The 26,742-nt window shown below is 41.0% G+C and overlaps 1 protein-coding gene across 3 annotated transcripts in view; it reads right to left on the reverse strand.

The window, feature by feature from the left end:
* LOC100746922 (cuticle protein 7-like) overlaps window positions 1-26,742 on the reverse strand; it is an 85,341-nt gene that overhangs the window by 10,135 nt on the left and 48,464 nt on the right. The window contains exons 1-3 of one of the 3 annotated variants that reach the window (XM_033319320.1): window positions 4,824-7,492; window positions 4,194-4,437; window positions 2,446-2,556 (exon numbers count right to left, since the gene is read on the reverse strand). In XM_033319320.1, the coding sequence (XP_033175211.1) occupies window positions 2,446-2,556; window positions 4,194-4,437; window positions 4,824-4,835 (367 nt within the window). In that variant the 5' untranslated portion in view covers window positions 4,836-7,492. Of the gene's footprint in view, window positions 1-2,276; window positions 2,557-4,193; window positions 4,438-4,823; window positions 7,493-26,742 lie in introns of those variants that run through there. The other 2 variants (XM_003487246.4, XM_033319318.1) reach the window with 2 other exon arrangements.

Consider the following 26,742-nt stretch of genomic DNA (forward strand, 5'->3'; position numbering starts at 1 on the left):
ACTTTGCTTTCCGGAATACCTTAACAAAGAAAATTCCGTGCACGAAGGAGCGATAAAACAAAGAACAGGGGAACAATGATAACTAATTTCAATAGACCGTCAAATACGGATGAACACTATTAATTACCGATAACAATTGTCCATTAATCTTGTCGGACGTTTATTGAAATCATAGGAATATTTCGACGCGATTCCAGCGAACAAATAGAGAAATTTCAATTAAAAATTGCCACAAAAATATTCCCGTCCTTTTAATCATAATTTATATTCTTTGCTTTCATAACGTGGATTCTTTGTGACGAGAAAACGAGACATTTGACGTAATTACAATATAACATCGGATAACGTTTAAGTCAGCATGAATAATTAATTCGACGAATCACTGTTTCACCACAATATCGTCACAACGCTATTATCTCATTGTTACTTTGTCGACGCGATTTATCATTAAATTAATATTATTCGTTTATTAGCTCGAGTGGTTTCATCCACGATTATTATATCCATGTTTCTTAATTTGCTGAATAACACGGATCGTACATTTTTTAGTTTGTTAATTCCTGACTTTCTCCATGCCGGTGTAAGATTATCCGTCCCCTTTAGTATTCTATAGTATAACCACGTTCGCGGGATATAATATCATTGTCTACCGAAAGAGGATGGGAGTTGCATCAACGAAACGCGTATGTTTGCGAGAAATACAGAGTATTCCTCAAACGTTTCGCCAATCCCCTACTAATTGCAACGGTAAGCTTTCTGTTAATTGCGCCAAAGAAATTGTTCAATGGCGCAGCAGTTTTGGAGGTATATATCAATTTCTACCATCTTCCCTTTCATTAACGAAGATATAATTTAAGGATTCCGGAAGCCAACGTACACTGCAATTGCAATTGGAATCTTAAAGATTATAACAAAGTTGTTTGTTACTTTGAAACGAAGAACAAGAGTCGGGAACTAAAGTCAGAAGCACAATGAGCGTCGTAGTTGTTCGTAACTTTGTCTCTTCAAAGAACGGACGACATTGAATTTGCATGATCTCTTCTCCTCTTTATAATTAGAAGAAAATGTTTAACTATTTCGGAAACATCCATTACATTTTTATCATCGTCTCTCATCATTAGAAGATCTAAATAGAGAAAAATACTTGTTAATAACAAGAAAATAATACGTTGATAATATTCTTACACTGCTTAATAGTAACCTTTTAGCGATACCTTTCATGTATCAGGAATATCACAGTGTAGTTACGTCGTAGATTGTTCCTTCGTCGATCGACCATTGCCAATTTATATAGAAACATTTTTATTGCTGTGTTCTAGATCATTGTTGTTCCGCCTGATGGATTTACACAAAACGTAATCTAGTTAACGCTGTACGGGAAATGTTAAGTACGAGAACGCACGCGACACACAGCAGCCGCGAAAACTATGAAAAACGCATGTTGCAGTCATCATAACCGGTTCTTTTACGAGGATATATAGCCGTCCTCTGTGTCGGAAAACATTGAATACAAAAATTGAGAGAACTCGTTCGATAGTAAGAGCTTCCGGCAATTCTTTTGCCGCGTATTTCATCCTAACGTGATGGACGGCACAATCGTTTTTCACGAACGAAATTAGTGCACCGCCAGTGACATCGTGTACGCAAACATATGCATGTAGTCGAAACACATTGTTGTCGAAAGGCATTGTGTTTAAACGCAATTAAGTGCGTTTCATTCAGCTGCTTGCGAATCGATTTGCTACATTTAACTTCGCGTGTCGCTAATGTGTGGTATTTCAAACTAAGTCAATCCGTTCTACGACTTTAACCGCAATTAGATGTTATTTTCGCTATTTTGTCCTTTTACAAACACCATTCAGATTTCTACAAAAACATATTTTACACGAAACTTATATGAAAAAAAAATAACGTTTTCTTTCAATTTTAAATTGGTTAAACGATCGTATATCGTAACGGTGTAATGGTGTCTGAAGTCAAGAGACTCATTAATTTCCAAAAGCGTTCGATCGATTTGCACGCGAAACCATCGCAACAGATCGTTGTTTCTGGTAAGCCTAGATACGTAATCACAGGGGAGATCCATATGTCCGTGACGATCGGATTGTCAATCAGTAAACGTCACTTCCGTTAAAAACATCGGTCGCCGTGGAATCACAGTACCGTTCACTGGTTTCCACACACATCGGTTTTCGATTCGGCCTCCGAATTTCTGCGATCGGACCCTCCCGGTGCTAATTGGGGAAGTGATTTGGAACAAATTAAACTAGCAACTGTTTCGATTTACCTTTTTTTTTCTCTCTCTCTTTTTTAATCAGTGCAACAAAAAAAAAACGAAACAATCGACGTTGCATAACAACAACAATCGCAACGTAACAAGAAATCTTTGGTAATGAATGAAACAACATTTCGTTTAATGGTGGTGTCCTACGTCATGGTCGTTACCGTTGCTGTTAAGAACGTGAGCGAAAAATCCATCCTTTCCAGCGTGATATTTCACCGTTCTAATATTTCCGCCGGGCTCTTTTATTGTGTATTCACCGACTACTTCTTTGCCTGTAAAGCACCAGCAAAAAAATATGATTATCGGATGCAAACGAGTAGATATCATGTAGTGAGAGTCGATAAATAATTTTACGCTCAACCGCCGGCGGCCTGTTCTCTCTACTGCCAAAGCGAGTAAATGGAAAATTAGTTTATTCTCGACTAAAAGTAGCTGAAGAATTAATTCTTTCAAGAAGGTTAATTACAATTTATGTAAACACAAGACACCAGCGAGAAGAAAAATCGATTTTCTCGAGGGAATGTGAATATTTTAATGCTCCTCGAGAACCATGGCAAGAAGTAACACGCTGAGTACGAGAGAATTATCGTTTTACTTAACAGTTATCACAGTTATCGAATATCTTCTGTTGCTGGAAGTACTTCGCTTCGACGCATTCGTTTCGTTGTATTGTCTTTAAGTTTGCCTGTGAAACATTAAGGCGCATATCTAGAGTACAAAGATGTCAAACTCGCGCAGAGATACCATTCGTAGTTGAGGTATAGCTAGTTAGCGTATTAATATGGCAAAGTGAAAACGGAATAGGTTCGTTAGTAGTAACATCGTATCGCGGATTATTTTCAACGTAAATTTCCTTCTCTGCAAATAATTAATGAAGCCACGTGTGCTTCACGTCGCGATGAGGTCGGGAGCGTCAAACTCGCGATATTGATATTCTTCTTTGAACGTTCCAGCCGAGTGATCCTGAAAGCTCTCTGAATGAATCCTTACGTGGTACTGCAATCAAGTATGATTAAACTAAGAGACGTTGCCTTGAGAATCAAGATCCGTGATAAGTAATTACTTCTCCCGTATAATGTTACCATCTTGTTAACTCTATTAGAGGGCCGCGTTTACTTGATGACAGATTCGTAAACTATAGGAACTTTAAAGACATGTCGTGCCAAGAAGATACGCTGAAAGAGGAAACTTGTCGCTTTCTTATGCGTATCGCGTGCGTATCGTTAAACAAATATTTCGATTTTCTACGTATCAGAATATATGTACGTTGGAAATATTCTCATCAATTTCTCGTCGCACCGAATTTAAAAATCACTCGAAGTCACTCGACAGTGTCTCTGCTCGGTACCTATTAAACTATCTGCTGGAAACAAGCTCCTCGACTTTTTGACATTCGAGGGTCATTAATGTAGGCCACCGTCTGGCTTTAATTAGGCCGATTACGTAGAAACGAAAGTGGAAGAAGTCGTGGATGTTAGAAAACTTGACAAACTCTCGAGTTCAAAAGAGTGTGCAAACGAAGACGACTTTCCAAAGCGTTCTATGAGCTCGGGACGCTTTTCGAATCGCAGTAAACTAATTAAAATACGCGACCTAAGGATTCTAGAATTTTCCATGCACGAACACCGGAGGGAAAACTTCAGCTTGGAAACAAAATGCGATGCTTCGAAACGTCTCTTTCGATATTTCCAAAGATCGCGTTACCACTTTTATTTTTGCTTTTCTATTCGTTCTACCGCTTGTTATACGTTCGTCGACTTGCCTCTCGCCGTTGCATCGCAATTTATCGCTGCGTAACAGGTATAACTTGATTATATCAGTATTTTTTGCGTTCACCGTGCGTACAAGTCGCAAGTGTTCTTTCAACAGCGAAAGAGATTAATTTTCTTCCAGATTATGCTTGACGTACCGTCTCTATGCTCCTTTTGGCCATGATAATCGCCAGTATGATGGTCCTCGACGCCGTATGAGAACTCGTAGTGCGGATGTGCCACGTAATCATGATCGTGGTGACCGTGCTTGTCTTTCCAAGTCACCTCTCGAGCATCGCCTATCACGGGTCCGTGGAAATGTTGAAAAGAGTGCGCGTGACCGCCAGCGTCGGCTTTCTCGTGAAATAAAACCAACAGCAGCAGAATTGCCGTTAAAGAAATCTGTTGGAAAACAATTAATTTTGCATCAGTTATATGCAAAAATATTTGTTTTTTCTCTTATTGAAAATCGAGTGAAGGTACTATACTGTTCATGTTCTATTTCAACAAAGCCTGGAAAAGGAATTATTTTGAAAATGCTCGGAAAGAACGAAACGTTCCCATATTGGAAAGAATTTCCAATTTACAAAGTGATTAACCAATGTCACGAGGAATCGATAGAAGTTTCGGTAGGCTAGGACAGGACAATTCTGTTAGCGTACCAGCGTCCCGACCTATAATTAAATGGTACGAAACGATTGATCGGTCGCGCCACTTCACAATTCTGGGTTTGCCTATCACGATTAGACAAAAAATGAAGAATGGTCAATCACGCGATGTACACTCACTTTAAAAGCCATATCACTGTCGAATGGTCGTGCTATACTTCGGTAAACAGATAGAATAGATCGAACGATCGATACGATTCCTCCGCGATCGTTCGAAAACTGAATAGGTCGGCCCGATGATATTGTTCCTTTTATAGGTCCACTTTAAAAGTTTCCCTCAGCTTAATTCTTCTTTGGATCCATGCCCGGAACTTTGTCGCTGCAGACGTTGCAAAACACAATTATTCAAGCGGGCCGTGGCCGCAAAAAGCGTCGCTCGATGCTCGCTCGAGCGCACATTAGCCAATCCGGTCGTACTAATGGAATTCGTTGGGAAAGAGTACGAAAAAATGAAACTCCGGCAAAAGGCATTTGTTTCTTCAATCAGGCGACACACGCGTATCGATCATGGCATCGCCTGCTCGTCATGCACGATAGATCCTACAGATTGCGTTACGAATTTGCCTTACGACTTTCTTCGTGGAAACAGCTCTCTGCCGCGATCGCATGCTCCATTTCGGCTGAAACTCCATCTTACATCGAGATTGTATAGAAATGCGATTATATCGTAACTCAACGTCGCGCTGCGAAAGCTGCTTCTCCATCGGTTCCGTGTGCTTTCGTATTATGCATCCTCTTAAATACGCGCACTAGCATGGCTCTGTTCGCGACACGTTTCAACGTAATCGTCAACATAGAACCACAAATCAAGTTCCGTTTACTACAGCAAAGATACAGGTAAATCCCTATTCTTAATGTATACCAGGATAAAGAAGCTTCGAGTTAATCAAGATTCTTCGTATGGCAAACTATCTGCGGAGTAAGTTCCGAGATACAGCTTCTACGAATCTCGAAGACTAACGACGAAATTCACGAACAAAAAAGTTACCATTCTCACGTTCGACGGGTTATATCGTTATGTAAAAAACTCGCGGTCAATGCATTAGAGTTCGAAGAAATAACGTTCACAGGAAGCAGGGGAATTTTTTTATTTCCGTAAGCGATCCTTACGTTATTAACAAAAACTACAGAATTCTATCTGGTCTGTCGTGGAGTGAGACGATTCTCGTCGACGGAGAAACGGGACAGAGAGATGAGAAGAGGATGGATTTTGGCACACGATGTGCTGGAGCGGCGGAAGTGCTCGAAGAGGCGCTCGGCTTTTGAGTTATGACACTTTTTGAGCCGAAGAGTCGCGATGTGAATAGCGCATCCGAGTCCAGCGTAATATCATAGCTCGATCTCAGGGTTGGGCCAGCGATAAATCTGCCTTAAATAAGATTTGCCGACGACACTCTAGCGAAATAAAACGAACGAACCGATTCAAGAGGCAGCAACGGTTTACTTTGCTTCGATATCGCTTCGTCGACACGGTAATTTTCTTTCCCTTGATTATTATTTTTCAGTTTTCAATTTAACAGAACTATCACGTTTAACAAGGTATCATACCCTTTGACCATATTCGACTATTTTCGATAATTGAGGAAATATTAAATTTTGAGGTAACTTTGATGGCAAGTTTCGACTCGAGCTACGCTACATAAGATGGTTAATCACCCACTTTCGTTTAATTTGCCGGTATGTTGCAACTCGTAGAATTTTTTTTATTGGCGAAACACGATGCTTAGCTGTCAATTTCATTGGTTCGTGTCTTATGCTTCATATGACGCATACGTGCCTCTGAATTCCTACTACACGCGCAAACACGTGATGCTAGAATCGTATTCATATTTCAATCCCACGAGACGAGCTCTTGGAATACAGCTCCCTGCCTATGTTCTCAAACGAGAAATTGGCACAGCTAACACAATAAATCACAGCGTTCTATGAGCGATAGGTATATTTCCAGATACTCCTTACTTCCGCCTTATTTATTTCCAGCTTCAACGATGCTCATGCGTATTGCGCGCAGGTTTTCTTTACTTATTTATCAGGGGAGAATTCTATTAAAGAATTTATCGTGATCAGAAGGCTCGATGACTTTCCCGACCCTTCACTTAAAACTTTTCATATATAGCCGATCTATTTTAATTAAACGAGGTCTATCTAAAGGCTCAATTTTCTTCAAGCGTGTACTCATCGATGGTTCTCGATCCCTATCTTCCACGGGAAAGTCAATATTAATTAATATTCGAAATCGATCGATCGCCAAACAATGTAAAAAGCTCCTGTCGTAAAGCAGTCTGTGATTCTCTGCCTTAACGTGAAGTCACGCGATCAGCACTGCGCTGGAAAGCGCAAGTACCTAACCATCTTCCAGATGCACGAACCCTTTGTCTTGTGAGCGCACCATGCCATGCAGTTGCACGGTAAAATGTGCACATCGTGAAGAAAGAGACGGAAACGAAACGGGGGAGAATCGAAAGTAGAAGCCTAGCAGTGTTGTATGCGAGCGGATGTTCTCTTCTATGTACAAGACCAATGATTATTACCAGGTAATATCGCGATACGAGAACAGATAGTAGTGAAGGAGGCTGAAAGCCGAGGGGTAAATCCCGAGATTAACGTCGTGGCTGTTGTCTACATAACGCGGTGGATACGCTCTTTCATCCTCAGTCGCATACATAATAGTTGATCGTAACGAACCCTCCACGAGATGATGACTACGTTTCGAGTATCCTCGGAACAAATTCCAAGCAGATAGTTCTAGGTAGAGAAAGACGAATAGTTCTGTTTGCTCGCGAATTTCAAGGTGCACTAACCTCTTCGTCGTTCCTTTTCTTTCTTCGTTCCGTCGACGTTCTTGCCTCTGTTACTTTTGGTTTCACGGGAAATCAGGAACGCGGCACCCTCACCGCCATCTCGCTTGCCAAGGCGTCGACAACCTCTATTCGTTTATAGGTCACGATCTATTCCGTACCTTTGAGACGGACGCGGTATCCAGAATTCCTCCTTGACCTCCATCTGCGCTTTGAAATTCCAAAACAACGAAGATACCGTGCATCCCATCCTCCCGCTGCCTGCTACTGCTTCGACGACGTTCGATAAACCCGTCCTGACTTCTGATGCAACGATCATAGAATACTTTGATACACCGCGTTTGCACGAATGCATCTGATTTCGGATGATTTTAGGGAAATCCGAAGGAACTTGTTTCTCAATATAATATTCATAGTTTCAGAAAATGATAGCAATACTTTTCTCTTTTATCAACGTTATTAATTCTTCTGGAAAATCGAAGAACAAATCTCTTTCTGTCGAATAAACGATTAGGAAATTGAACGAAGAGAAACTGGCTGATACGAGAGAGTAAAAAGAATCGTGAAAGATTCCACTAGTACTTTAGGTGTAATGGAACAAATTGGATGCGTTCCAGTGTTCCGTTCTCACGCGAATCTTTGCCGGTGAGTATGGTTCGGACATTTCGGTTTACACCTCTCACGGCGTCGGTTTCGCTAACGAGCCGAAGCATTTTCCGGGTCCTTGCTAATTTTCCAAGCGTTCCGATTACAGGCTGATAGCTGGCGCTTGGGTCACACTGGTGTCGCCGGGTTAATTGGTTTTCATGGCAACGCTGAAGTTACGAATACCCGGCTCGGATTATCGCGGGTTGTAAACAGTGGTCTCGCCACGATACGCCGCAGAAGGAGCCAGGAGTTCGGTTTTCGTTTTGGAAGAAACACCCGCGCTTGTACTTACTTTCATCGTTACCCTGTTTGCGCGGTTACTACTTAATTGCTTCGAATTTATCTTTCGTAAGGCGAAGCGTTTTCCTCGAAGAAAACTAGAAAGGAACGCATTGTAATTTTCCGAAATGCTTAGTAGAACAATCTCGTGGCAAGATATCGTATGGATTTTACAATATCGTATCATGTAAAAAGCAATCTCTGGAATACGTTTCTTCTGGCCGATCCGAAAACACGATAAACCGGCGCATCCGGTACACGGTACAACAGGAAGTTGCACGCTAGCGTAATCACTGTCAGGATTCCACGGATATTACGGAACCATGCTCGAATAATGAATGGTAAACTCTTCTCTGCATATTCTGCGGATGTTCGTCTCTCGAGGCGCGCGTGTATCGTCTTTAAAGTGCATCGCCGTGGCTGGTGCAATTCGGAGAGCTGACGAAAGGTACATATGCATGAAGGCGCTTAGCCGTACCTTCTGCTGGTTACGTTATCCGTGCAGTCCTGCCGTTGGAATAAAATTACACAGTACGATAATCGATGAGTCTGCCGTGTGGTATAAGTTTGTAACCGTGGTAGCCTATTAAACTTTTAGAAAACTGTATTGACTTTTCGTGTTTCCTTTTTATCGGAATTTGCGTTTTCCGATAGCACGGCGCGAAAATATATCGAAAAGCTATATTATGTTTCGCTACTAACAAGCCAGCACTCGAAATTACGTATTTACTACAACGGAGTATTACTCGCCTATTTTAGTGAGCGTTCCAAAACGATGAATACAGCCGTCGCCAAGCAATAAAATTTATCACACATTCCGGTAAACGTTGAAGGCTACATAGAATCGTTAACTCTTACTCCACGCTCTCCACAATCGTATTCTATACAGATTTCAATGGGCAATGGTGTTGACATTTCTCCGTTTAAACACACGTACGCGCGCGTCTGAGTAATAAATCTACCCGCTCTTCCATCTTCCCTGACTCGTTACTCTTTACATTTCCCCTAATTGAATTTCTTGGTAGTTCTAAATCATATGGAATGAGCGGTTTTCTTTTTTCCTCTCCAAAGACAATTTCAGGTGACAAGAAAAACTGTGAGCTTGATTCTAGCTGCGTGAACCAGGTGTAATTCAAAATCATAGACACAACAACGTACCAAAAACGAACGAGAACAACATACAAACGGGAAAGGAAACAATCCGCCAAACAAAGTATCCGTTTGACAACGTTGGGATAATTCGAATTATCCATTGGGCAACTGTTCACCTCCTAATGGCAGCACACGCTCATTTTCGTCGCTCCCGGCCACGATGGCTTGCACGAGAAGGCGAGCAGAGAGGTTGACTGGTTGTGCTCTGCGGCTGCTGCGAGTGGTAGTCGAGGTGGCGACCTACGGCTGTCAGGCGCTCCCCCAATTCATATGCAAATGCAAAAGCGACCGACCTCCGGGCATTGTTCGCCCTCCAGGGAGTTCCACTGTCCCTGGGCTTAACTTACTACGCGAATTTCCGGAAAACTTTAACGGGAGGCACCCGTATAATTGATACTCACCCTCGCCACGAACGCGCTTCAGCCAACGATTTTGTCTCTTCTCCTGTGCCATCCTTTTCTCTTGACGACGACCGCAAAAAGAAAGAAAGGCAGGCGAAGACTGAAAGAGCACCATGTACGATCACCTTTATCGTCTCGCTACGGCCATTGTCGCTCTCTTGCACCATTTAATGATGTTGCAGCTTCTCTTTGAACAAGTTTCCAGCAGGTCTGCAGGGTATAAACGCTAGAAGTCGCTTCGAAGCTCGATGCTTCGTCGATCGATCGCCGTCGAAATTGACGTTTGCTAGTCATCCCATAAGTTTCGTGTTACTACTTCCTTCATATCGAGTTTAATTCTACGCAATCTAATTTCCACGCGTGAACTTCTTACACGTTTACTTTGCAGGTAACCGACTCGTTTATTTCTATGGGTAGGCTGGCTGGCAAAGGATCAAGCTTATGCGAATATGAGGAAAAAGTATACATAATTTAATTTGACTCTACCTCCTGACTTCCTTATAATTAATTTATGCGCATAATATGTACCCGATATGAGCAGAAAGAGATTTTTATTCATTTAAAAAATGCAAATCTTTCTTTCTCGTTCAAAGAAATAAAGGTAAAGCAAATGGAATACTGTTAGAATTAAAGAGAGTTGTAATTCACGTAATACGCGTTGCTTCAAAACTAAAAGCATTAAATTCGCTTACAAGTTTAACTCTCTCATTGCAAATAATGAAACATGTATTTATCCTTTGCAACTAACATGCTTGTACTTCATCGCCATACCCAAACGCTGTTCGTAGGTATAAATTTTAATATCTCATATTTTTGTACTCTGTCAAGTATCACAAAAAGTGTACTGAGAACAGGCAATATTGCAGAATATTCCCAACAATATTCCCGACCACATTAGTGAATATTGCAAAGCAGAGAAGTATTCATTTATTATGCAGGAAAATCCAATATAGTAAATAACGAAATCTTCTCTTTTCTTACTATCTACGTCATTAGAATGTCTGATTAATTGCGATATATCTACTGCAATATAACTAATCTTTAAACTAGGCTTAGGGAAGTAATAAATATACAGAAATGTTTATAACAATACGTAACCAGATCCGTGAGAAATTCTGTATTCGTCAGACCAATGAAACCGAACAAACTACCTGCGTTACAAACAGGAAGGCGAAAAGCAGAAAGTTCCTGGACACTATTTCATGATAAAACGTACAGTTACTAAGTTGTCACTGTCGGCCTCGCAACATACCCTGTCATGTATAATGTAACTTTGATCGAAAAAGTTTTTGCTACTTTTTTATGAACCGACGAAAAGAAATATCCGCGAAAGGAAGCAAAGAATACAGGAGCCACAAATTGTACAGACAATGTACAACGTACAAACCACGATAGCATAATTACAGTTTTCGCGGAGAAAAAGGAAACATATGTTTGAATACTTCGGTTTCGTAGAAAGCACAAATAACTAAGCGCTTAACCTTGAAATTCCGACGTCAAGTCGAAAGCTTAAAGTTAATTAAATAAATATTTGATATTGAAAGCTCAAGGTCAAACCGAAAACTCAGTTCCCGCGGGAAGGCTAAATAAACATTTGACTTTCGCATTCGGAACGTTCTCGTCGTTTCGTTCTTGTATCGTTGCACGTTTCATACGTTTTCTGCTTTCGGCCAGGTATTTTAAATTCTTGATTTATAACCGTTAATTCCGTTGGTTATTTAACAATCTCTTTGTTCGTGGTAAAATAATCGAACCGTATATATAGGACAATTTGTCCGAGTTTGTTTCGGTTCACGAGAAAAGTAGTTTTGAAGGATTTCGTTTGGAAAATGAGGGGCTGACATTTGTGGCGCGATATCCGATATCCTGGCTGCTGTGAGAGTTCTATGTTAAGCTCCGTCACCGATATTTCATATCCGAAACTCAGACAGTTTTAGCTTCCAGGTCGAAAATCTGCTGACACAGGAATGGAGTCTCGTAGCTTCTGAGGTTATCCGCTACCGTCCAAAATAAGGAGCATTATTTACCTAACCTGTGACCTCTGCGGATGCGAGGAATATCGTAAGTTTGTTCGAAGCTTCCAGGGATACTGAAAGGGATCGATTCTTCGATCTTATCTGTTCCGATATCGAGATTCTCTCCGGATCAAAGAGACTATAAATTCCAAGCAAATATCTATCGCTCCGAACATCCCCCGAGCTTTCACCGAAAAATTAAGCGCAGATCCTTGGATTCGTACGGGAATTGCGCGGCATATTAACAAGCTTTATATTCTGCACCTGTTGTCGATTAATAACCCCGTGAAAGCGGTAGTTTTAAGTCATGCCTAAGAATTTACTGTTGATAGAGCGATATCGTTGAAGAATCATTAATCAAACGACCACGTAAAAACGACCTACATTGTCGCTCATAAATTATTCGAAGATTATAGGTTTTTAACTTCATCGAATTTTGCTCCGTCCTCTCTTTATCGTTGCTTTGCGCAATCCGATTGAAAGTTTTCTAAAATCAATCCTAATGAACGATTCGTTTACACTGGCGGTGCTTGGAGAACGGTTTAAATTTTGTCGAGATTGAAAAATCCGGAAACTTTCGCAAGTGTTAGGAGTCCCGCAGGTTTCGCAACTACCGAACACCTTAAAACTCTTCGAGGGCTTGAAACTGCTAAAAGTCTTTTCTGCGATACTTCTATGTGACCGAACATTTAATTCCTGCCTCCGGCGAACGATTAAGTATCGAACAGGAAATTTTCAGAATCATTTGACCCTAATATTTCTCCTATTAAATTTGATCGAAGATTTGTTACGAATTAATTTAATATATTTTTCGATGTTTTTGTGGCGGGCGGAGGTGGATATTTCTGCGTTCACTATCTACATGCGCGTTCTCTCGGAACAAAGAATTATGTCATCGCACCCAGTAACAAATCGCAACGTGTAAATTCGCCAAACCATAAATATACTCCCAAATCAGGGTAAAAGTGCGTGGAACAGAGAGTCGAATAAAGTCGTCATTCGTCACGAATGTTGATCGTCAGTAACCGCTATTTACAACGTGCGAATAAGTTTGCTGCAATCTTTTTTCTTTTTTTTTTTTAGGAATAAAAAACTAATCTTTATCAATATCGTACCTGTACAAAACCACCTTATTTTCCATTAAAAGTTTCATGATTACTCGAAATAATTTATAAACGGGAACAATCAGTCGATGGATGGTGTAATATATACGTCGTATTTCTGCAGGTGAAGGGAATTGAAAAAACTATGTGATGACACTTGGAGCGTGGGTCTAGAAATCTATTTTCTCTCTTATAAAGTTTCCAACGAAGTCTCGTAATTTTATTTCCTATAGCCGGCGGATAAATCGAGGAAAAGCCAACAATCATCTCTCCTCCTTTTCCTCCTGCTGCTACTAGGTATGTACGTAGCATGGTCTTCGTCTGATTCGGCTGGCCACAAAGAGATCGTTACTCGCCACTTTTCTTCGCTCGATTTTCTTTTTCATCAAGAATCGATATTACACATCGACTCACGTTGCTCTGAAATAAATTGTTACAGGTGCGCATTACCAATATTCGCCTGTCCATTTGTTACAAGGAACCGAAGCTATCGGTATCAATCTTCCTTCAATGTCCTTCGAATTTAACATTCGCGATGTTTCGTTTAATGTAAGCGCGATTTCCTGCAACGCAATCTTATCATGACGTTCATCGACATTAAGTTATCCGAGAGAGATAAACTTCAGTCGGCATTGTGTCAGCGAAGCTTTAGTCGACAACCTGTCTGGATTCATTTAGTAAGAAGATTGCGAAGTATCGCGAGCGTGCATGCGTGTTCTGACGTCGGACAGGATTTTCTCGAGAAAGTGGAAGGAGCTGAAAGGTGCGGTTAAGGGAGACGTAAACGGAGGAGATGTGAAGGGGTGTGACATAGCAGGTGCATTTGCATAAGGCGAGCTTGAAACGTCGGCATAAGGATGAAGGAAGGAAGGAAATGCCGATCGATCTCTTCCAACGACGTTATTTTCGCGGTCGGTCCTGAATATTCATAAAACAATGATTTGTGCTTTATTGTCACTCCGCTGCTCGAATTTCCCTGTCCGATTCATTTTCTCTTTTACCCAGTTTTTCTACGCCCCCTTTGCAATATTCGTTCGCCGGACGATCGATATTGCTTTTATAACACGCCGCTGCCGGGTTGAATTATTTGTCAGTACTGTAGTACATGCTACCGCCACACTCCCTGCCGTTACTATGTATCACAATTAGGGGCAGCTAGCTCTTCCGGCATTTTTCACACGACGTATAATCCGTGTACCGCACGATCTACCAGATATAATTGTACCGACAATTTTTAAAGAACGCCTTCGGCCAGAGTTAACTTTGCTTCCTTCGAATCGGCTATCTTATTTGAGGCCAGTTAACCTGTCGATTGGCGTTTCCCTGACCCCCTTGATTCGACTGCGTAACAAACTGGGAGAAACAAACTTTTCAGGAACTAGAAACTTTGTCGATACGTACACTCTATTTAATCGTTGGTTTGAGGAGCGTGCCCTAATGGATCTGAACATTGGTCTTCCGAGGCAAGACAACAGTCTTTATATAATATAATTAATTGTCTCTCTCGTAGAAAAAACGTCTTCGTTTATCATCGAGACAACGAACTACGTATACCAATGTTGCAGAAGATGCATTTATTTCGTGATGTTCTAATTCTGGATCTTCATCACCGTTCTTGTCCTAATTCCTTCCGATCAATGAGCAAACTGCATCTATCTTGTTTCTCGCCTCTGTCGAGTATTTGTATATAATATATTTGATGCTTGGAACAGATTGAAGAAATCTGGAATAAGGAAGACTATTAAAAATCTTAGAGTTTCATAAAATACGTAAGAAATTATGGATCTTGTTTGCTAGACTACAAATAACATTTGATTTTATTTTTTACGAACACAAATTAGCTGCTGTTAGGAATAAAATCGAAGTATCATCGGTAGCTCTGTATCGTATTTACAAATTGTTTCGTTCGATAATCCTTCGAATTCCGTTTGACAAGGTTCGCAGTAGGATAAGCCTGGAGCAAATAAAGAGGAATTCACGGCTGCCTGTTATTTTTAGTTTACCCTAGTTTATTTAAATATAGAAAGAACAAAAGGACACGGTAACTTTAAATATTCATTAGGAAAATGCTAGTTTTACCTCGACCGTACATAATTTATTTACATATAGCTAACCTAGACTTTCTTCTTAAATAGTATTCTGAAAAAATAAACGCACAGTCAAGGTAACATTTGAATAATAAAAAAGGAACACAGGAAATTCAGAATATTCAGTGTATGCAAAACAATTGTGTAACATTTCTGTCGTTTCTTCGTGTGAAAAATGAATATTATCGAGCACTCGATGTGCGTAAGCAAACATCTCTTGCAATCATAAACATATTTGTTTCGAATTTTGAAACCATCCACCCATACTCTATGGTCAGGTAGAGATCGGTTTAGCTTGAAAACTTTCGCTTTTTCGTTTCCTGATTTTTGAATGACTTCAAAACGATCAGTGTCCCGAGCTCGATTGTCGAGGCTCCTTCCGTTTCATTCTCGAGAGGTCTTATCTACGGTCGAGTCGTTTACTGATTCAAGAGCCAAGGCGGTGTTTCGCTTGGATGTATTCTACCTGCATTTAAATCTTATCCTTAAGACTTCTCATCTCGCTATACTACATAATATTGCACAATTCTTCGGAGAAATATCGGTAATAGAGATTACCACAAGATTTCTACGGCAACCTATTCAAATTGCTTCGATTCCCATTACACGATTCAAATGCATTAAAAATCGGAGGCAATCAAGTGTATTCGAGATTGTAACGAGAATGAACGGCGATTTCCGCTCCAATCGGACGTACCGTGGATATGAGCAAGTGCGCAGAGACGTTATGCTGCACCAGTTGCTCGTGATTTATATATATTTTGTATGTAGTAGAATGGATGTTAGCAGCGAGTGCAAAGTTGCCGTGAGATGTCGCTAAACAACAGTTAATCGTCGCCTGTAGTCGCTGAATTTGCGACATGACTTTATCTTCTCACACGTTGTTTATGGAGCAAACCGCGTTACTCGGTCACGTTATTCAATCAAATGCACTTATAACCTATCCAGCAAGATTCATCGTTATATCTTCGACCAACACTAGAGCCAACAATGTAACAACTACTGTAACTTAGGCTCGGGTACTCGTTGTTGCAATTCGCATATGAGTGCGTAATTTTTAGATTAAAGTAACCTTTCATTTCGACGCTTATCGTTCAACGACCCTATCTTCGTTATGGATATACGTACACATGGATTTTCATGGGAATCCTTGAGAAAGGGAAGAAATTTCTACGATGCACGATACAAATCTGTTTTTGAGCTTTTGCTTCCAATCGGCTCAGTGTCTTCGAGATGATTTCAGTAAGCTACCACCTAACAGATGGTGCAGAGGAAAGATTTAGCAGATCCGTTCGAAACGAGACACCGTCGATGCCGACCGTTTCCTTTGGATATCATCTCGACAATGCTCAGAAGCATAGGCAAGGAAAGTGAGTGGAAGTGGAACTGAAACGCCGAAGGCTGTGGCGGGAGGGCCACTCGAAATTGAGTTTCCGCTACCGGCACTGGCAAACACCGAGGTCAAGATATCTACTCGTCCGGGATTTGAGCTTGCGCCGGCAAAATACCTTCCGCCGTTTGCCGAATTTGCGTCCATCGTAGGAAACTGCTGCTCCAGTCTTTATCCGTGGGAGGAAACTCATCCTTTTCGCGAAAGGATGCAGCGATAGAGCGGATATTCCTATCAGGTTGTATCAAGTTGAGAGGAAATCCGTTGACGATCGACGAAATGGCTACAACAGCGATACAACTTTCTCATCTAAGACTACTTTCCTAATTCCATTTCTGTAAATATGGAAAAAGAAGAGATAGAGATTTCGTTGTTCCCTAGTTCGGAAAGATATTTCAATTTTCATCGAGTAGCTGCACAGGATATTAAGAGGAGCAAAGTACGCTTTGAGAACTAACAATCTCAATTGTATTAATGGAAAAAAAGTGAAATAGATGCAGGGAAATATGTTTGAAGGATTAAAAATTTGTTGTTAAATGGGAAACGAGCAGACAGTTCGCGCGTTAAATCTCGTCTGAAAAATACATGACAACGGAATGGAATCGCGCGTGGTTAACGCGGAATACATCGAAAGGATTTTAAATTTATTAGCGAATGGAAAGTGGGTGAGGAGCTCACTAGCTCACTTAATCTCATCAAAAATATGTTAAATATAATGAAACCTCGGACGCTTTAAATGAAATGCGAAACGTGTATTTGAATTACTTCGATTTACATTATTCTACACTTCAACGTCCAATATAGGATTATTTTTCCAACATCCGTAATTAAATATTTATGGGATTTCATGACACGTTTGTGAAATTTATCAACAAGTGTACAGTTGGAAATATAAGGTTAGCGAATGATAGAATTCAATTCCTCGACGTTCGTATATTTAGATAAATGTTCTAGAATCGGAAACATATTTTTCTGCGAAAATATTCTTCGAATCGCATAAATATTCACAACTACCCGATATATTAAAGTGCAATCCGATTTCTAATCAAAGAGATGCGCCCTCGAATTTCACTCTTGCTGGGAACCACGACGGATCAACTTTCGGTTGATCCTAGCTGAACGGCCGCATCAAAACATCATATCGGTTTATGCGGTTATAGATTGGTTTCTATTTCCAACACTGATAGTCATACCGACTGATTCTCTCCCGTATCAATCCTCTTTTGCATACAACGAAACAACGAAAAAGAAACACAAAGATATATCGTATCGTCATACATATTTCAACGTTATTTAATGCGTTTCTCCTTTGTTGCTTGAATGTATCTCGCGTATATACGGCTAAAGTAGACTTGTGTATGTCACTAAATTAAATTATTCCGTCAAACGAGTTTGTTTTTGTTAACGTAGCTCTGTAACCGTAAATAAATTTTGTTTATTTCATTTACACAGCTCGCTCGATGAAACTTTCATTGATATATGATGCAAATCGCAAAACTTGTCACGTTATTTCTACAAAATTTTTGCGAATAAATATCGCGGACCAGTAGAAATTTAACTGGCAATTTGTCACTGAGCGAAGTACAAATATTCCAGTGACGATACGCGATCAATTAATGTCGTGCAAGCAGCCTCGTCAAAGAGATTGGTATAAATGCATGATAAATATTTGTAAGTATTTGATCAAAAGAGAATATACCTCTGTGATTTTCACGTCCTACAGCAGCGAACTGTGAGTAACCTGAATTTACGAAATACGTGGCAATGTTTCGTAAACTTTCCAATTCCAATCGGTTGCAATTCTTTCCATTAAAGCGTGGTTCCTCTTGAAACTGTGAAAGACCTACTGAAAGATTCAGTATTGCAGGGAATTCAATCGAATTCTTACTTCGGTTCACTTTTTTCTCTGTAAATTCGATCGATCACCATCAATTTTCGACTCCATCGAACTAGTCTCGCAATCAGTTATTTAACGAGGAGAAGCTTAATTACACAGTGACGTTTGATTTCTGTTTCTATTCTAAGGAGGAGTAAAAGCATCCAGCTGTCAGAGATTCAACAAAATAAAGTTTCCTCGATAAAAGATTCTTACTGAATTAAAAACGTGAAAGCTCTCCTTCGACAAACAAGATTAACACGAGATTTTTCAACGTTTTATTCGACACCTCGACAATTCTTTAACAAATAGCGAGACTAAAGGAGATCAAATAGCTAGGAATCATTAAATTGACGTCAATGCATACGCAAAAGTTAACGTTTACAGTATCTATATTTAACTTTCGTGTTTACCTTCATTCCAACGCCGCACCGTGCCGTTCAAATTAACTCTTGTTTGCCATTAGTAGCTGAAATCGGGCCGTAGACACGAAGCCTAATTATTATTCACGATAATTGCTCCCTGTTATTTCCCATTTCGCACTACCGCCTCTTTCCCTTGTTTCTGTTAATTTCGCACAGGCATACGATTCATCTATTCGACGCAAGAAAAATAAATTTCTCGTCGCTATCGCGTACAAGCATTTATTGGCTGCCTACCATTTAAGTTGGAGTAGGTGCTCGTCACGAAGCGCTTTCTGCCCCGTGAAGAAAAAGATCGTTATTCTTGGCAGATACGTGAGAGCCCTCGAAGGATGATTCTCGAACGAGGGATGCTGTTCTTTTTAGCGCCCTCGAAACGTTCTCGTACGCGTTCCATGCAATCCAAGTGGCCGTACTTAAGCATTTGTCTCACGTATCTTGCCAGTCGCTGATAGTCATTGGACACGGAAGCCGGACGCGACGATTGTTCACCGAACAATACCTTTATTCGCGAACAAAGACGAAAAATGAGCGGGTTGACTCGCATGGGGTTAGGGGAAACGACTCGGTTGAAGAGCGAAGTTGCAAGATCGAGAAAAAACGAGCAAGTGTCGGAGGTGGGGGTGGGGTTCAAGAGGATCTGATTTTCTCTCGATAGGCATGGGAATTCCCAAACTTGCGAATCCCTCTTTCTGCAACTGTGACTGTAGAAGTTATACAGGTCACAGATTAGAAATCCTCGCATAACAGTTATTGGTAAATTTACACGACGGTCAGTATATATGAATTTTTGTAAAATACCACTCTAATCGTAGTGAAATTTATGATTCTGTTTATTAGAGATATAAAAAGCACATAGAATAAAGGGAAATGGAAGACATAAAGAAAAAAATTCGACGTCTATCGTAAGAAAAGATAGAGAAAAGAAGAAAGAAAGGATGAAGGGAGACGGTCGGTTAAGTCAAGTTGGCAAGACGCCAACCAATTATGAATGTAAAGTTATGGTAATATTGATATCGAGCGGGGATGGAAAAAATGGTGGTAATAAAGCGGATATTCCACTCTGCCTCCGGTCTCTTTGTCATTTTCTCTCATTTCTCCGGGTTTTCTCTAGTCTAAGCATTACATTGTTCGGAACGTTTCTCATGTATGATCGGAGCCACCTACCTCTCGTCGCATCGGGTAATTGAAATCCAATATGCCTACCTCACCTGACAGCTTGCGGTAAGTCCCGCCGTTTTATTTCATTTCCTGTTTTTCCCACTCGACAGGAAGTCAAATGCGGGAAATAAACTTCTTTCTGATCGGTTGCCTGGCCGTAGATTACGTCCTAGTAAACCGAAATTAGTCCATTCGTACGATGATCTGTTAACTTTATTGCTCGATACAGGCAATTAAATTGCATAGAGCGCGCGTACAAAGCGAATTATCGTTTCTCGATAATTGCTGATGAAAACGTATTTCGAGAAAATAGAAACATCATTTTCTTTCAGATTGTGATCGATTGGCACCGCAATCGAAAACTGCAGAGAATCGTAGAAAGATTAACGAGAAGTCAAATTGTTCGTTGCAGTTTTCCAGCAGACAATAAAGTTTCACGGGGAAATTGAATGAAACGGGCTAGCAGCCACTTTCGCGCACCGCAATGTGAAACAATTAATATACGCGGCCGCGTCGGAGATGACGCTCGTTCTCTGCGTACGTAACGCGCCAGGCACGAAACGCCGCATTATAATTCATTAACAATTAACGAACTACTAATGAAATGGAACGACCATGTTGCCGTCGACCACACCAACCAACAGAAGCACCCGAAATGGTCCGATCGTTATGATTTCCATCCGAGAACGGAAACATTCGACTACCGGATGCGGCCAGCCCTTCCCTCGACCAATCCGGAACTAAGAATAATTTTCGATCATCTACCGCTGTTGAAACTCGTTTGCTTTCATGTCAGTTTATTAATACCTTGTGACGTAAATAATCGGTAATTATTTCCCTGCATTCGATAGATCCTATTTCGAATGTACGATAAGAATTCTCATTTCGATTTCACGAGCTGATAGAATGAAACACGAATTGTATCCGTCGTTATTTTGGCAAATGCGTAGATGGGGGAGTAAACGAAAGTTGCGAGGGAGAAAGAAGTTTTTCCGAATTACGCAAGCGATTTCGCAAAGTTTGTTAGAATGGCTAAGCGATGCGTTAGGCAATGGGTAGAAAACTTACATGGTTGATTTGCAAACTGTATTTAAGTCAAACGTCAATCCTGGTAAACTTGGTCGAGTAGGTTTGCCTGTCTGTATGCTGTACACTCGAGTACGTTCGGTGTTCCTTCTTCTTCCAATACGCTCGTTTACGCCGTCACGAGGCTGTTGCCATGGTGGAAATATTTTCTAACTCGGCGGAAGCTCACATCGGAATAATATTCCCTCATTTTAACTGCGTGGCGCGACGACAAACGAGTTATCGAGTCAGTTTACTCGTCAGCATCGAAGTTACACAGAAGTTGAAGTTGCCAAGGCCGTTCTACGACTTCTTCGCTGCTCCTGTCTAATTAGATGAAATGTTCGGAATGGCTGTACACAGAGAGCATTTAATTAAATTTAATGCAACGCCAACGATGTCGCGATATTCAGTGTAAAAGTCACTGGATTAACGTGAAACGAGAAAGTTTGGTGACCGCGGTTCTATTTCTGTTAACACCTCGAGAAACACGAATTTCATTTCGACTGGTTAATGTGCACAACGATCGATTTCGTGTCACTGTAACGTCCCCGATATTTCACGCGGCCTAAATTCGATCGAAACGATTAAACATTTTGGCAGCTGCCACCGCTTGTACACCGGACGGTTGTGAAGGAGTGTCTATTGAGAAGAATTTAATGGCACTGGCGCTCGACCGACTGACAGACCGTGGAATAGGTGTGAAAAATAGAAAAACGGCAGCTTGACGTATCTTCAATCAAACGGGCTTTTTATCGATCTTAACGATGCCCATGTCGAGGGGAAAAGATTCCAGTTGTCGCGTCGTTTCTGATACCGAGGGTCTTTTTAATCTTTCTTCATCTTATTCGCCTTCTTTATCCTGATATCTACTCCATAGACTTTGCTAGCACGTAAGATCGTGAAGGCCAATTATTTATTTTAATTATTGACGAGTAATACGAATGTTTTTAAATCAAAAGATCTCAATGTTATTAAGAGAGATCACGCGAATACAACTTTGATACACGTTCGACGATCCAACTGTCTGCAAATTCGCGGACCTTTTTCGCCAACGAAGTTCATGCTGTTACGAAAGGGGAAGTTCGTAATAGCAGACGTAGTAGGCGCCGGAGTAAATAAAAAGCTACGGGACATTAGATGCGCGCAGCGTGTAGTTTATAAAAGCAAAAAAATCCCTTCAGAAGAGCTGTTAGAAAGCTACTTTTGTCGCATTGCTCTTCCGGAAAAGTGTAGTAAAACCTAACCGTAAAATCACGATGCTCTTTCCTTTACTGGTGATTCGACGATACTCCATAGAAGTGGCACATACGGAACGTAAATCGTTTTCGCAACGGACGCGGTAACGACGATTGAACTTACTGCCACGAGAAAGTCACTCTGACCCGCTTCGAACCGCTTCGTAAACTAAAAACGACGCCACTCGTGACTCCTGGCCCAAGGGAAATCCTTATGGAATCAATGACAAGAGGACCGATCTTTTTCGTTCTCCATCAGCTATCGAACGCTCGTACGCGTTTGTTTTCTCATTCTCAAAAATAACTGGATCCTAGATGATGAGGTACCGTGAGGCTTCGATAAGAAATGCGGCCCTCGAGTGACTTAAAAGAAGAAGAATCCTCGTGGCATAAATTTCAATATAACCCGCGCTGAAGATCGTGAATACTCGAAATATGTGAATACCGACCGCTGGTTTGAAGAAAACGAGTACGCTGAGATTGAAGCGCTTCTTGAACCGGGAGAAGCTTCGATGGACCGCATCCATTTACGTTCGTAAACAAAAGTAAAAAGTTCAACCGCGAGCCATTTTTACCAAAGGTCTTCACCTTTATTCTACGTCTTTGTTCGACTACTATTGGTTTTCCTCGTTGTTAACTTCATTTACTCGTGTTACTATCAGCAACATCTTCGTGTTTCGGAAAGGTCGCGAGACCACTCTTCCGGAATATCCTTCTTTCTTGTAACGACACCTTTATTGACGATCAGGTCTTGCTGGAACTACCACTTATATCGAAAAGGATTCGATGTTTGTTCTCGGCTGGTAGAATCACCGGGTAGAGACGAAATTTATCGCTGCTGAAATTTATCAGCTGTTAGAAAGGAATATTTCCCTTGAACGCGTCCGTTTTATTGCATTCTTCCCACAAGCCTATTTCGCTATTGCTTTGAAATATTTCTAACGATGAACATGTTTCTCGCTACAATTCTTCTACGTCGAATATTGTCGAGAGGACCTTATTTCACGAGATTCTCCATTGACAAACACTGCGCTAACAACAACTCGAATATTATAATTGTCAAGCATCGTAGAGACTTGCCATTACGGTGAAAATAGATGTAAATGACGTACTTGTCGTGTCGCTTGAAATTTCCTTAAACATCTTTGTCAAAGCAAGGATGATCCTTTGATTCTTCAACCTCTCGAACTTCAAGGCTATTCATAATGAATCGTTCTCCCCTTCGTGATGCTTTTTATCGAAGGTCGAAGGGCTTACTGTCTCGAGCGAATCTTTATTACATCATCGAAAATTTTGCGTATGTAGGCGTCTTTTACGTCCAAGTAACCGCGAATGCACAAAGTAGCAATTAAATTTTCATCGTAAGCTTGATCGTGAATCGGCTTGCTCTCGGAAGCGCGGGGATGCAAATTTGCCTCGTCTTTACGATGCTTTTACGTTAAAATTGATTTCGTTATTACTTAATTGCTCGAATAAACTCTCGTTCATCTCGTTACTCACAGGCAAATCGTTTCACGAAGCCCTTGACGTAATTTTCGTTACATCTATGATCAAGAAATTAATTGCTAACTTTGATTTTCTTACTCTTACAAAAAAATATCGTTTCACAGAGCCGTAGTATTGGGAACAAAGGTAAAACGCACCTGCAATCCTTTAATTGCGAGCAAGCAAGCAAGCAACGCATTAGTCGCTTTATGCGACTAAACGAAGCATTAGTAAATGCTATCCAGCATGTTTAATGAGTATAAATGGGCGGCAACGTTCGCACGTGAAACATATTATGTCAATTGGTCCCGAAACCGTGCAAGGCATGAAGTAATTATAGAATAATAATTATTAATTAGTCGTCCACCAGGGATCATCTAGCTTTAATGCGCTCCATGGCCATGAACAATGTTACGTCCACAGAGCACGTGCGCTAGCTCGTCGCTTCCGTTCTTTGATGAATTTTCTACGGTAAAAGCGAACGGTGAATGCAGGAAGAGGCAAAATGGAGGGCGGTCGAGATGAAAAGGACGACACCAATTACACCGGGAATGGATTGAATTTTACAACACGAACCGCGTTTGTTTTACTCTGTTCGATATAAAGGGAAGAAAACAATTACGGGTGGGAAACAATGAACTCTTCGTAGGATAAAATGGGAGAACAACGAAAGAAATGTAAGAAACCGAGGGCGATGATATTAATTCAGGCGTAAGCGCTTTCAACGTGGCAAGCTTAGCGACAATTTCATTTAACGATTATTACCACTACTCAGCCGCATATGTTCAGATACACCCACGTCACGCCGTAACATGCAACATGCTATTATACTCGTTGCAACATTTTCACCGTAATTTACCGGGTTCAGAAACATGCACACCGTCAGCTGAGGGTACATACGAGTTACAACTGTTTCGAGAATTGTCTCCTCGCTGCATTGTTATTTCAATTATCTTACGTTCCAAACGAGCACATACCTAGTAATACCTCTTAACGCGTTTTTCCCGAAATAATTTAAAAGCACGTTCCAAGTTAACTATTTAATCGGAGTTTGTAATTGATATTAAAAGCAAGTAAATATTAAACATTTTCTTCGAATCCCTATCGTTTCGAGATAAATTCGATCGTCGCACAAACGGCTCTCCGAATACCTATTGTTCGTATTACGAAGTGCGTATTACGCTTCTGCCTCCGTTGGGAATTTAATTATACTAACATTCAATTACAATACGCACGATGCGCTCGTATGTTGACGTGAGCCATTTATTAAAATAATAGTTACCCACAATGCCCGAGTTTAGAGTTTCGTTATTAATCAGTTGATAAATCCTACAAACGTATCTTCCATTTGCAACACGTTTGAATCGATAGGAAACATTGTCTTTCGCAAAAGCAGTTTTTCGTCACAGTGGTTTTAGTCGTCTATCAAGGACATAAACCATTGGAATATTCGGACGTGATCGACTGGAGTGGCGATCGGTATGGAACGGATGTACTAGGATTTCAAAGCCAGCCCGATATTTATTGTCCTTCTATTTGCTAGGGTTGACCATGAATCAGTTCGGTGCGACGTTGTTGATCGTCGAGACGCTGTTTATTCAGACTGTCAACAGGCTAGGTAGGTACTGGTCTAATATCCGACATAGAGTCTGTGTGCCGTACGCGAACGTGAATCGGCTTACTTCCGCGTATATATTCCGCCTATTCAGGAATTCATTACGGTCGATTCTACGCTCACGGAGATTTACCGGATACGGAACCGCCTCGGAGGGCGAGCGAATATCAGGCATTTCGATTCGGGTTCCAGCTCGTCGAAAACGACCTGAATTCGCCTTCGACTCGCAGTCTGGACTGGCTGTGACTCCTCTCGGATAACGAGAAGCAAAATAAAGCTCCCTTTCATCGTTCCCGGCCCTCGATCAACGCTAGAAAAATCGCGACGCGCGAATTTCCCCGCCGTAATGGCTCCTTTCGGTCTTATTTATTTTCATCTCGTCTGCCGCGCGAAATAGGATCGCGACACGCGATGAAATTTCATTCACGACGCAGCTCTAAACGTAGAGCTGGCTTACGCTGCGAATGGAACGTAATCATCGACTGTGCTTGCGAATAACTGAATAACAATCCGTTCTTGAAAAACAGGATCCGCGAATAAACGAGCGAAATCCTAAACTGCAAAAACTACCGGAAACAAATGGACACTATTTCTCGTCAAGGAGGCTCTTGAAGCAAATGAAAGGTCAAAGTTCCTCGTATCTCTGTCTCCAGTTCGACGAGGGAACGTTAAATCATTGGATTCGCTCTGATTCGGTAAACGACGCGATGTCCGTAAGTAGATTACGGAATCTACGAATAATGGCGCAAAAATGCTGACAGCATTGGATCGAGGGAAAGAGACGAAAGCGTAGACCAAAGCGGCGCGTCCTCGTAATTTGCGTAATCTTCATAATGCATGAGCGAAGCACAGGTACATACGATGAAATCGATTGCTCCTCGCGAACACAGATGCGTCATAGCTTTTGTCTGAACACCAGGAATACTGATAATTTGATGTTTGAAAGTATGTAAGTAACATACACAAAATATAAGAGAGAGAGAGAGAGAGAAAGTGAGAGTCATTATAATCAAAGCTAACCGCGCGATTTAAAAGTTCGTCATATTTCGGCACGATTCAAAAGGATTTCTCCAGCTTCCCTGTATCACAAGGAAATATTATTTCCGCGTATAAATATCGTGTGGATATTAAGTTCGCTTGCAATGGTGTAATCTCCGATATTAACACATAGCTCCAAGCGGCAATATATTTGATTCTGTTTAACGCGTCGGTCCAAACGTGTATTACGATTAAGTAGGAGAAATTTACACGACCTCGCTTCAAGGCTTGCAATATCATAGGTAAATGCAAGATAACGAACTATA

Source organism: Bombus impatiens, unplaced genomic scaffold, assembly GCF_000188095.3.
Source record: "Bombus impatiens unplaced genomic scaffold, BIMP_2.2 scf_0146, whole genome shotgun sequence".
Lineage (NCBI taxonomy): Eukaryota > Metazoa > Arthropoda > Insecta > Hymenoptera > Apidae > Bombus > Bombus impatiens.